Below are 13,466 nucleotides of genomic sequence, written 5' to 3' on the forward strand. Positions count from 1 at the left end.
TGAAATCTAACAGATTGACCAATATATAAGGTGTAAAGTCAAGAAGTTTGAAAATCCCCATATAAGGTATATGAGGACTGGGAAAAATATTGCACTGATATGTAAACATCGTTCAGGCGTGATCTGTCAAGAAAAGGCTATTAATTTATGATCAGAAAAATATTCTCTCTGATTTGCAATACTAAATCCCACAGAATAACCGATGTTTGGTGTCTGAGTCCTTGAAGAATGTACTTAATTGATGTTTGATTTGTATAATGTATAGTGAAAGAATCAGATGCGATATAAAAGTTGCCACCGTGGTTGTTCAATATTAAAGCAAGTTTCATAGACATATCTGAGTTTTTATTCCAGTTATCGCTTTATCGGACTCCTCTCATTATTTCGGTCATTTACATAGATATAACTCTTTATCTATATCGATAGGTTTTAAGCGATACAAACAACCGTTAAGTGAACAAAACCATTATACTCTGCAATAGCATGTTGCGAGAGTATAAAAATAGAATTGCAACTGAGAATAGAATTAGTTATGTAACAGTACTCCTATTATTTTGACAACAGCTGTATGGGTAAATGCGTTGCGTTCCAAGTTTTAAAATGCCATCCCTATTTCTTATAGTAATGCCGTTCTTCTGTATATAAAATAACAATTACAATATGTTTTCATTAATCGTGAGTTTTCGGGGCCGAAACCACACTATTAGAGATACCCGGGTTGAGTCGTTTTGAGGGTTTTCAAATTAGTTTAAATTTAGGTTTCACTAAGCGGTCTTAAATAGATTGCTTGTTAAGTACATAATTTGAGCGAATCCACAAAGAGTGACCAGTTTTATTAAATGGTGTTTCATTTTTGGCCATCTGTGAACAAAGTATACTGTCAAAACGGTCTAAATAGACAATTTTTAATTGGGTCTTATTTTCGCGAATCCTGTTTGTCTAAATGCACCTACGAATGTATGTATGCCTCACGAGTTGTAAGCGATAATCCTGCGGCTACGTTGTCTAAATGCTATTGTTTTAACGTCTATCGCGTTCACGCACTCGACAAAATTTGCAATCAGGTTTTATTGTCGAATAATATAACATAATAACATTCTCCACCGTTTTTACAGAGAAAATCGCTGCTAAGCACTCAATTAACTGCCAACTTTAAGCAGCACAAAATCACTTGCAAAAAATTTTATACAACTACAAAAACGTAATCCCTTTATAACATTTATCACTATGTAAGCTTAACGGTGCTAAATGTCTAGCACTCAAATTTCTATTCTTTCTTTGCTTACATTCTAACATACATACAATCAAACCGTGAGTGGATACACAAATTTCATAGTTCTGTGCTCAATATTACTTTACAACTTTTCTCAACTTCGGCTTTAGTTCAAAGGCTTTCTCTAGTCGTCGACTACAACAAACAATAACAGGCTTCTGCACGCACTCGAGCAACCATCGTTCATACAATATATATGTAATATATTTACGCTTTCTTATTTTTTTCTTTGTACGGTATCAAGCACTTCCGCTTAATTAAGTTGTCTACTTATTTATAGAATGCTTTTAGGCACTTCTGACTTTTTCGAAACGTTTATACATAAATGTATACTATTTCGGTCCAGTCAAAATACTTATTATGTGTGTTAATTTGTTCAAAAGCCTTTATATATGCCATGCTCCCACCAACAATTTGCAGTGTTTAGATTACATTTAATCTATTCACTAATCTAGACAGTCCTCACTGCCGTTGGAGATCGCCACAACTCTCTTAGATCGGCCTCAACAACCTCACTTCACATTACTATCCTCTTTTATACTCTTGTGACATGTTGCTACAGAGTATAACATTTTTGCTCACCTAATGTTGTTTGTATTACCTATAATCGGGTTAGATATAGGGTTATATATACATATATAAATGATGAAGGATGAAGAGACGATTGCCATAATAAAGCTCCACAACAAGATACAAGACTCTTATTTGGTATACAGGATCACATTAGGGAAGGGCATCTGCAGTTACATTTTTTTTAAAGTGGGCGTGGTCCCGCCCCCTAATAAGTTTAATGTGCATATCTCCTATACCACTGAAGCTATAATAACAAAATTCCCTATGAACAAATGTTTTTAGCATCTCTGTCGACGGTGTAAAAATCGGATGACAACCAGTCCCTCCCCTATATAACGGTATGCACTCAACACGCCAGAGACATTAAATTTTATCTCTGGGGTGGTATGAGATGACTTTATAGGAATCGCGTTCAAAATTAGACAGTGGACTTAGCACCGCCCACTTTTAGGTGAAAACTCATATCTTGGGATCTGCTTAGCCGTTTTCAACCAAATTCGGTACCTAAAATGCTTCTCAAATGGGGGCGAAGTCGGATTACAACCACACCTATTTCCCATTTAACACCATTTTAAATTCCATCTGATTCTTTCACTTTCCACTATGCAAATCAAGCAACAATGATTATATCGGGGTAACAAATCGAACCAAAACTGTTCAAGCCCCTAGGTACTGAATATGTGGGCACCAGTTGACTTTTTACCGAAAATATCGGTTAATGTGTAAGATATATAATTGAAATTCATATAATAAAATAAATAAATGAAGCTCTCGATAATAGTATATTTTTGTGTCAAAATTTATTCATTGTCAAAACACGAATTCTTTTCATACTCTTCAATACAGTTGTAATTCATTCTATATAAGCGTATGCAACAAAACACAAGAACGATTTCTCATAATTTGAGTAAATTTAGTTTACAAAGAAGAGAATTAGATTCACTGTAAATACCTGAGGCAACAGTTCCTCTTTCTAATTAATAAAATATGTAAAGAAATCTCAAACGAGTATACCATTTGACTTTGCGAGAGTATAAAATGTTCAGTTATATCCCTTCCTTACTTGTTTAATATAAAGTGTTGCCTGCACCTGTAGCAATTTGGCAGGCTTTGGTTCGTGCGAGTTGCAAGAATGTAAAATGTTCGATTACACCCGAACTTAGCTCTTTTTTGCTTGTTTGATACTATTTTACTTAATATTGCTTTGATTGTTTACTTTTTATACTCTTGCAACATGGTGCTACGAGTTGAAATTCGGATGTTTGTCTGTCTGTACAAGCTGTAACTAGTGTAAAAATGAAACTTGGTACACGTGTAAAAAGTGAAGAGCGAGTTCGTAGATGATCTTAATTGGACAATTTCCATGCCAATTAAATGCAATTAAACGAAATTTTATAAAGTGCCATAAATAAGCCCCACAATTCGGTGAAGCGGATCACCTGAGGGTTAAACATGTTGGAAAAATGGGCGTAGCCTCATCCTTGAAGAGGTTTGCCTTTTATCTCTTAAAATACTGAGGTACACTCTAAGCACTCCTACCTACACCGTAAAACTGGATGATCACCCCGCCCGCTCCCTACATCACGGTTCTGTTAAAAATTACTAAAAGCGCATTAAATCATTAAGTAAATATGCCAGATACATTAAATTTTACACCTAGGATAATACAAGAAGACTTTATAGGAACCGGTATCGAAATTGAACGATGGGGGTGGCACCGCCCACATTTCGGTGAAAACCAGGACCTACTTCACCGATATCGACCATATTTGGTACGTAATATTATCTTGACATTCCAGTGCGAAAATGGACACACCTGTTTTCCATATAACAAAATTTAAATACCTTCTGATCCTTTCACTTTCCAGTAAGCAAACAAAGCACCAATGAATATAACGGAATGATGCTTAACACAAATAGTGCCTTTCAAGTGTGCCGTCTTGAGATTAAAAATTATCAAAATCGGACGAAAACCATTCAAGCCCTCAGATATCGAATATATGGACCCCAGTTCCTACCTATATTTTATCGGAAATATCGGTCAATTTGTGAGATATAGTATAAATTCAAAGAGAACCTATTTCTGATAATAACATATATCTGTATGTCAAAAATGGGTTGTATAGGGTCAAAAATTCCCTTAGCCCCCACAGAAAGATTTTCCAACTACTGGCTGAATTTATATCGCATATATCGGCAAATAAGTGAGATAACTTGGCAAAATTTACCGAACAATTAATATTGTATACACTATAGTTGAATGCCGAAAATATGTGACATTGGTCCCCAAATTACCCAAAATACCACGTACTACATGTTATATTGGTATATTGACTTTCGTTTTTCTAACCTTATGCACTTGAAGGTGTTTATGCTTTGATCCTGGCAAGTTGCAATACTATGTAATGTTCGGTTACACCCGAACTTAACTCTTGCCTACTTGTGATTTTATATATTGGTTTAATTTGTTTTTACTTTGATAGTTTGTAGTGTCTAGATCCGCTGTAATAATGTGTTAAATTTTCCTACTGACAAACATTTGGCGCTAAATCAGAGTTGCAAAAGGAGATTTCGTATAGATTAGCTTCAAATAACCTCAGTGACGAGATTCACCACTGTCATTTTGGTATCTGTAATCTTGCTAAATTCAGTAGATTAGTCAGATAATTTACTGATCAGCCTAAATCTTGTCATTAAATATCGGAACATGGTATTGTAAATATTTTTATACCCAGAACAGGGTACATTAATATATACCCAGAACAGTTTGTAACACCTAGAAGGAAACATCGGTGACCCTATAAAATATAGCCATGTCCGTCTGTCAGTCTGTATGTACGCGAACTAGTCCCTTAGTTTTTAAATTATCGATCTCAAATTTTGCACCTGGCCGATATCGAAATCTGTGTTGCAAACCGAAGTCTAGTTCTTGTATGGAACACTTTGTTATTTGACGTAATATCTTCACGAAATTAGGCATGAATTATTATTTCAGGCAATAATGCGATCTTTGAAGAAATTGTATAAATGACTGGATGACTATAGCACATAGTTGCCATATTAACTGTACGATCGGAATAAAGTACTTGCATGGAAAACTTTTTTATTTGACGAGGTATCTTAAAAAAAGTAGATCGGAATCAAATACTTGTATTTGTAAAAGATATTATAGCTTCGGGGCAACCGAATTTTTTGCCTAAAATGAGTAAAGTCCGATGAAAACTTTGGCCCAAACCTTATATCCTTAAAATAAGGAACTGCGATCCTCTGCTTGACGTTTTCACTTTAACCATAATAGCAAGTGATCCAAGTAGAGATACTTTTTTCAGTAGCCTTCTCTTGAATCTCAGATTTCGCTTGAGTCGTGTCCAGCTGTCATATTATTTTTATTCAGTATTGTTTGGCAGTTTATCATGGGAAGACTTACGCCTGAACAATGTTTACAAAGCGTTCAACTTTATTACGAAAATTCACGTTCTTTAAAGAATGTGTTTCCCGCACTTCGCCGAACTTATGGTCAACATAATTGGTCTACTGAGCGTACTATTCGCAACACCATAACCCATCTTGAGACCCAGCATTCATTATTGGATAATATTCGACCGAATAGATTACGTTCAGCACGCAGTGAAGAAAATATAGCTGTCGTAGCTGAGAGTGTACACGAAGACCGTGGAGAGTCGATTTGGCGCCGTTCACAATGGTCGAGATCTAAAATTGAAAGCGTACAAACTACAGCTTGTACTAGAACTGAAGCCGCTCGACCTTCCCAAGCGACATCGCTTCGCACCGATGTTTTCGAGCCAAAAAAAAAAAACCCGAAGAGATTCAAGAGCTGCAGGTTTATGCAGAAAAAACAAACACACTAAAGTTTCCGGGCCGGTCCATATTTCTTTAAAAATGATACGTAACCGTCTATGGAGACCGTTTACGCGCCATGATAATCGACTTGATTTGATGCCTCGTGATCTCGGCGACATTTGGTTTGGAACAAGTTAACGTAGCCGCGGCCAACATTTGAAAGAGATAACCTTCAAAAACTAATTGCCAGATAATGTTCTTTCGAATGATGATAAGCACTCCGCATCAAATTTGAATTTTCTGTGTTTCTCTCTTTAAAAAAGTAGGGAACTTCGAAATGGATCACCCTATATAAAATTTAACTTCTTCAATATATTAATAATATACAAATTTGATTGTAATCAGCAACCTTTTTGATTATAAAGCTTTCCAAACACCTGACGATACTTTCCCTGCTTTGATCCTTGCAAGTTGCAAGAGTATAAATTGTTCGGTTATACCCGAACTTAGCCCTTCCTTACTTGTTTTTCTTTGATATCTTCTGAGTGTCAGCTATTAAAACAGTCTGGTGGGTTTTTGCAGACCTTTTCCTATCAGCAGTATAACAGATATGCATTAAAATCGGTCATCAGTCGTTGAAATAATTTTAGCATACATAGTTCGTCATAGTAGCGTATTACTAGGGCTATTGCTTTTATTTGAATATTTTATAATTTAGTGGTAAAGCACATTATTTGTAACTTTACTTAACCTAGAACTGCCGAAATATGTAAAAACAATCAAAAATTTATATAATACATTTATTACTAGAAGTATCAATCAGAATAATATAATGAACTTTTGCAGCAAATAAAACATTCTGCCCAAGCTTCCATTTTTTAATTATTATATAATGCACTTGTTAATGCATAAAGTAATTGTAACCTTCCTTGAGCTCAAATTAGTGATTTTGAAATCAGCACAATTCTTTTAAAGTGAAAGTAGTGAGATTTGTAAACCGCTGGAATATGTTTAAATATTTATTTAGTAAGTTAAGCTTTCACTTTCATATTCAAGAAACCAAGGTTTTGAGGTCAGCAGACCATTTTGGAAACATGACTATAAAAGGTAAATACATACTGTTGCAACTGTAGAGAGCTATGTAGGTATGTATAAATATAGCAGTGTTGAACCACATTTCAAAAATTCAACATTCCTTTTGAAACTTCCGGCTACCAAAGCTTTGAGTAGATATGTACTCGTATATTCATTTCACGAATGCAGAAAGCACGTGGAATTAGCTCAAGCATAAAATTGCGAATATTCGAAGAAAAATAAATATAATATTTTTACTTCCTCAATGAGCACATGCTGGTGTAAGCACTGGTTCTGTGCTTGCTTTCAGCGCTGTGTCAAATTTCATACAACCTCATTGAGGAGCCCTTTAGGAAAATGGTGACCTTATTTATAAATATATGTATATACTTACCTATATGTGATTTTGGTGTCTAAGTGACCAACGATCTTAGTAAATAGAGCATAACAACTCAGGCACCCGTAGTAATCTTATCATGAATGCTTATTGAGAACTAGTCAACTAGTAGTGGTAATAACTGACTGTTACCCAATCGGCGTTCACACCATAAGAATACAAATTTTATTAGGTGTCTGTTATAGAAGGAGATGAAGTAGAATGGTCTCAACACTTCTTAGAGGAGAGGATTACTGTTTTAATTATCTTAAAATTGGTTTGTTCTCTTGATAGCTCGTTCGTCATAGCGTCATATTCTTTTTTGTTAATATATCTTTATTTATTGAACCTGTTTGTTCAAAGCCTAACAATAAGTAATAAAATCTTAAATCTAACTAGACAAGCTTAAGGATCTACTTGAGGCTGTTTGGCGATACGCTGCTCTTTAGAAGGCTCAAGGGTAAATCGTTTTTAAGCGGGTTTAATTAAAGAATTGTAGCAAATCGTTAGCTAATAGATTATTATAATTACGGAATTTAAGTTCGTATTTATTTCTGGTGTATACTACTTCCTCCTTTACCATAGGAATTCCAAGATCTTTGTGAATGTTTTCATTAAGAATGTACCATGGTGAACCCGTGATAGCTCTAAGAATTTTAGAATTAAACCTCTGTACTATATCAAAATATCCTCATATTTAGTTTTCTTCTTTTTCAGAATCATTATTCTGAGCATCAAGTTTCGAAGGACAACTTCTTCATTTGAAAAGTCCTTACATTTTGTAAAGGGTATTATTGCTTTGAACAATTGGAACCGAAGTAAACGCGTTTTTTTAAATTTATTTACATGATTTTTGAGATAGTCTTGCAACTATCGAGCTTTGGGTATCATTGATTTTTAACTTCATCGTTATATTTATCACTGGCAGCGCAACTTTTAGCCAAATGAAATTTTTGTAAGCCCTGTCTTCGTAAGTGTGTGCAATCAAGTAAATTTTGCACAACTTTCTTTCAGTTCTTTTACTCTTTCAGACGAGACAAATACCGTTATACCTATAAATGCTATACACCTGTATTGATTGTAAGTAAAGGGCTATACGAGGGCTATCCAATAAGTACTATTTCATATTCGCCAGATTTGCACTCTTGCGTAGCGAGCAAGTTCGCCACACTTAACACTGCTAAGAGCAGACTATGATGACAAAACTCTATATTTAGTGGGATAAATATTTATTGAGCCGCACTCGTACATGTTACATATACGAATAGGTGCCAATGCAAGTGGGATAACTTTTTACGAGCGCAAGTTGCTGCTGTTGAAAACTTAATTCAACGGTTTTATCTATTTTATTTTTACATCTCCGGCATTTTCATAGCCAAGGTTATTTACTTTACTTCAAAAGTGTTTCCCCTAAGTTCTTAGCACACTTACCCGAATGCATGTTATGATGCAAGCACTTCGAAGTGGAGTATTCATCGGTATTTATATGTGTTCAATAAAATTGTGCTGCTGTGAAAAAAGTATACATATGTATATGGGGCGATAATAATTAATGAAGAGGGTGCGTGCTGGCACTCGTGTAGTTACCGTTGCCTGTATTTGAACTTTGGCGAGGTATGAGTGCAGTTCTCAAATTTAAGCGAAATCTTCACAAATTTAAGGATGGAGTAGAAAAATTGTAATGCATAAAAAATAACGATTAATTGACACGTTTTAAATGAAATAAATTATTTCTTGCATGAGACAGTATACTTGATGTATGGGAAACGTCAACTTTTATAACGGTACGTAAACTTTGAACATATGGTATATATGGTATAGGAGATACAGCGATTTCATACCATACGGTAGAAAACCAAAGATAATATTCTCCCATTGAAGCACAATTCGAGTATTTGAGAATTAGACTGTATGCATGCTGGTTGAACACCATCTAACAGATTGAACTGAAGAACCCTCCTAGTTTTATGGAATTGTTAAGGCACTAGCGTCTAATTAAAAATGCATAGTTAAATAAATTTGTTCCAAATTGATATAATACTTGTAGTTAGTCAATTTTACATTTAAACAAATATATACTCAAGTTTCTAAAATTTACAATTTGTTTCTATTGAAATAAAAAAAAAATCTGTTTTACTTGAAAATTATTTCTGCAGGAAATACATTATTTTATATATTTTGCAAAATATATTTATCTTTTGTGGAGATATACACATATTCCTTATTTTTATTTACTACTAGCTGACCCGACAGACTTCGTCCTGTCAAAAAGATTTGTAATTTGGCATTTTTTTCGCCTACGTATTTTAAAAAATTCTCCTGAACAGAACCGTCACCCTGGTGATAGGGCGTTGTGAATAAAAAATAATTAAATAAAACATATATAAGGATTTAAAAATAAGTAATCGCTTTATTGTTAATCATGTGAATCATAATTATTATTATTATCATTGTAGTGCCTTGTGGTATACGATGTTTTTTGTTTGATTACCTGGCGCATAGATAAACAAATCTGATGGTTTTCCAACACGGGAACAGGCAACATACAATTGACCATGTGAGAAACATGGGTTTTCTAGATTAATACCACAAACACTTAATGATTGCCCCTGGGACTTGTTTATAGTCATAGCAAAAGCAAGCCGCACTGGAAACTGTAGTCGTTTAAACTCAAATGGCACATCAGTCGGAATCATTGGGATGCGCGGTATAAGAACATCTTCTCCTTTATACTTTCCTTTGAGTATAGTTGCTTCTATCACATTGTTTAGTAATTTTTTTATCGCTAACCGTGTACCGTTGCAAAGACGCGGTTGGTTGATATTTCGCAACATTATAACCACCGATCCAACCTTTAATTGAAGATTGTGAGGTGGCAATCCTGGCAAATCCAGCGAGTTTAAAAATTCCGGTGGATAGTTGACTACATCATCTTGATTAGTAGCCGAATCAACTGATTTATATATCCTCAATTCGCCTGTAATTTGTTCTTGAACTTTGAAATTTAATTCATTTACATCTATGTTTTTTGCAGCCAGTATAGCTCGTTCGCTCAACCAATCATGGTTTCTGTAATTTTGAGAAACATCTGGAAACACCTTCTGAATAAGTTCATCTTTTGATCGAGTTAACTGACAAAAACTTTGAGGAAAGTTAATGCAGCCAGTCAACATGTCTATAGGAAATTTGCCATTACCAATGTCAATGAGTTGTTTAGAGAATATGTTTCCAGATTGGTCATTTTGCAATTCGACACGCATATTCTTACTTAAATGAAGAACTTTGACATGTTTCCACAAATTGGAGGACTTTAGACATGCATTGAGTTCATCAGCTGGCGTTGATCGTGGAATCACTGGCAATGTTTGACGAAAATCTCCTGCTAATAAAATCATTGCACCACCAAATCGGTTATTATTGCTCCGTAGATCTTTTAAGGTTCTGTCTAAAGCCTCCAAAGATTTTTTATGTGCCATCGTGCATTCATCCCAAACAATCAATTTACATTGCTGCAAAACCTTTGCCATTGCAGAGTTCTTCGAAACGTTGCAGGTTGGAGTTTCATTGCTTTGCATATTTAATGGCAATTTTAGTGCTGAATGGGCTGTTCGACCACCTTCAAGCAAAGTTGCTGCGATTCCCGACGAAGCGAGTGCAAGTGCAATTTTATTTTGTGAGGGAATTGTTGCTAATATTAATGAAATCAAAAAAGTTTTTCCTGTACCACCAGGTGCATCTAAGAAGTAAATGCCTCCAGTTTCATCATTTGTTACTTTCATAAGAGTTTCAAATACATACTTCTGTTGTTCATTTAACAGTGGAAGATTTGTTTGAATTAATTCTTTCAAAGAGTTGAGATCATACAGTTTTTCTCGATGCAGCTCTTGGTTAAAAGCGTCATGCATTGGACGATTGGGCGCGGTCAGGCCTAATTGAATTAATAGTTTGTTTGACATTATCAAGCACATGTCCTCAATTGAAATCAATACTTCATTGTAAATTTCTTCACTGATTTGTATATTTGGATTTCCCATTCTATTCCGTATTTGATACAAAATATCATCACACATATAATCTTTGTACTTGATCCACAAATCAATTGGGTTTGATGGGAAGCATGTAGATATGATTATAGAAAACAATGTTCGTATTTGGTGAGCGTGTGATGATATTACAGCATCATTGAGAGTTTGATCCCAATGAGCGTCATTTTCAAGCAATTGCAAACGTTGACAGGCTTCTCTGTAGGATCCACACAATTCACCATCAACAGTTCGTAACTGTTGGAATGATGTTGGGCCACGTACATTGACTAATAGCAGTCGTAAGTAAAAACATTCATCATTGCTTGGATGTACTGAATAAATCCGGCCAATCGCATCGGTGGAATATACATCTGTATATCCTGGAACTGGTTTTCCTTGTTTCCGTCGTATAAATCTCCTTGAGGATTGATTCCAGGTATAATATTTTGGCATTTCAGAATATAGCAATGTTTGTGCGAAATAATCGTTTTGGCATGTCTCAAAAAAACTGGTTAATGTAGTAGATGGTGGCTGAGCAGCTCTTTGTACTGCGTTCTGTGCTGTAAAATACACTCTTTGTCCATTTTCTAAATGCACAGCTAAGTGAACAACAGAAGGGTGTCTCTCATGAATAGGAAAAGAAAATATTCGCCAAACTGCTTCATTACTACTGACGTAGCGGCCCATTTGGTATTGGGTAACTTCATCATTGGAATTCTCTGCACCAATTCCAATCACAGCCATATCACTCCCTTTGGTTACATATTTGCAAATGTATTTAATAGATTTCACTGAATGGCAAGATTCAACGTTGATGTGTGCTTTGAATGTCTTTGATAAAATGGGTGAATATGGAACAATCCAACGATTATCTATTTCAATATCTTGTTGATTTAATTTGACAATTGTTGATTTTCCATTGTCTGCTGTCGATCTGCGACGATACAATGGATAACCGTCATTACCAGTAATTGTTTCCGATATTAATGTCCGTGGATATCGTTTTGAACATTTACCATCCATCATACACGATGAATTTTGATTAAGAGTTCCACAGGGACCATGTATCATGTTTTTGATAACTACCTCATGCAATCCAGGATCTACTTGTACATTAGGGATTTCAGCTGATATCACTGCATCAACTTCATTTGGCCTTATCTTTTCAACCAACCAAATCAAAATGTGTGCATGTGGCAATCCTCGTTTCTGCCACTCCACAGAATACATCCAGCAGCGTGTCTCACCAAACACATTATGTTTTACGATGAAATCCATTAAAGATTTCAACTTTCGTCTAAAGACTCTGGCTGTAATATCATGACGATCAATGGGTGATTGCCCAGGGAATAACTCCTGCTTGATTTCTATCCATTGTGGATTGCATGTAAATGTGATGAACAAATCTGCTGTACCATAATGACGAACATACGACATGGCATCTTGAGCATATTCGTGCATATGCCGAGGGCTTCCGATGTATGTTGCTGGAAGAATAGTCATCCGACCGACATTCTGTGCATTTCCATCAGTATTAATCGCATCTCAAAGGTGAACATACTCTTCAGATCGGAGTTTAGTTTGATTCAACCTGATGAATGTTAATCTCTCCGTTTCAATTTTAACATACATATCAACAACATATTTGTGATATAATCGCCGACATTTCAATATGTGATTATCTTCATTTTCCCGAATCATTAGGCGGTATGAATAATAGTTCATTGAACTGACTTTTTTGTTGGTTTCAGAACCTGTAAATAGATTTTATTTTAATAACATTCAAAATACATAATATAATGACTGAGATATTTTAGTTACCTGTAATGGGATTTATCATTTTTATTGAGAAATCGTAGCCATCTTCACCTTGCCAAAATATAATGGGATATTGCAGTGCATCATATGAGCGGTGTGTTTCCTTTATACGTTGTAATTGATCATTCCGACGATGTAAAACAATATCACGGGATTCCAAGTTTTCTCCAACTACAACGATAGCAACTTCATCAATAGTTGGTACATTAAAACGTCTTGTATGTTGACCTGCAGGTGTTTTATCAGCTCTGATTACAATTTTGTGATTATCGGATGGCATCAGATCCAAGGCAGTTTTAAACAATATAATCAATTGATTGTGTTGATGAAATAAAGTTTGTAATTGTTCTACAATAGACCTCTTTACTAAATTGTTATGTGCACAACGCAGATCAATTTCTTGTGGTGAATTGCCCATAAAATAAATTTGCAGGAATTTGTTGTCGTTATCTGACACTGGTAACAGTGAACCTGCTCTGTGATATATTTGCCCTTGTATCTGTAAATAAAAAAAAAATATTATGGT

General features: G+C 35.1%; 1 protein-coding gene across 1 annotated transcript; it reads right to left on the reverse strand.

The window, feature by feature from the left end:
- Positions 1–9,346: 9,346 nt before the first annotated feature.
- LOC138859048 (uncharacterized) lies at positions 9,347–12,405 on the reverse strand. Its single transcript, XM_070113229.1, has one exon. It carries the CDS (start codon positions 12,398–12,400, stop codon positions 9,545–9,547), a length of 2,856 nt encoding a protein of 951 aa, XP_069969330.1. The 5' UTR covers positions 12,401–12,405; the 3' UTR covers positions 9,347–9,544.
- Positions 12,406–13,466: the final 1,061 nt, after the last annotated feature.

This window comes from Bactrocera oleae, chromosome 2, assembly GCF_042242935.1.
Source record: "Bactrocera oleae isolate idBacOlea1 chromosome 2, idBacOlea1, whole genome shotgun sequence".
Classification (NCBI taxonomy): Eukaryota; Metazoa; Arthropoda; class Insecta; order Diptera; family Tephritidae; genus Bactrocera; species Bactrocera oleae.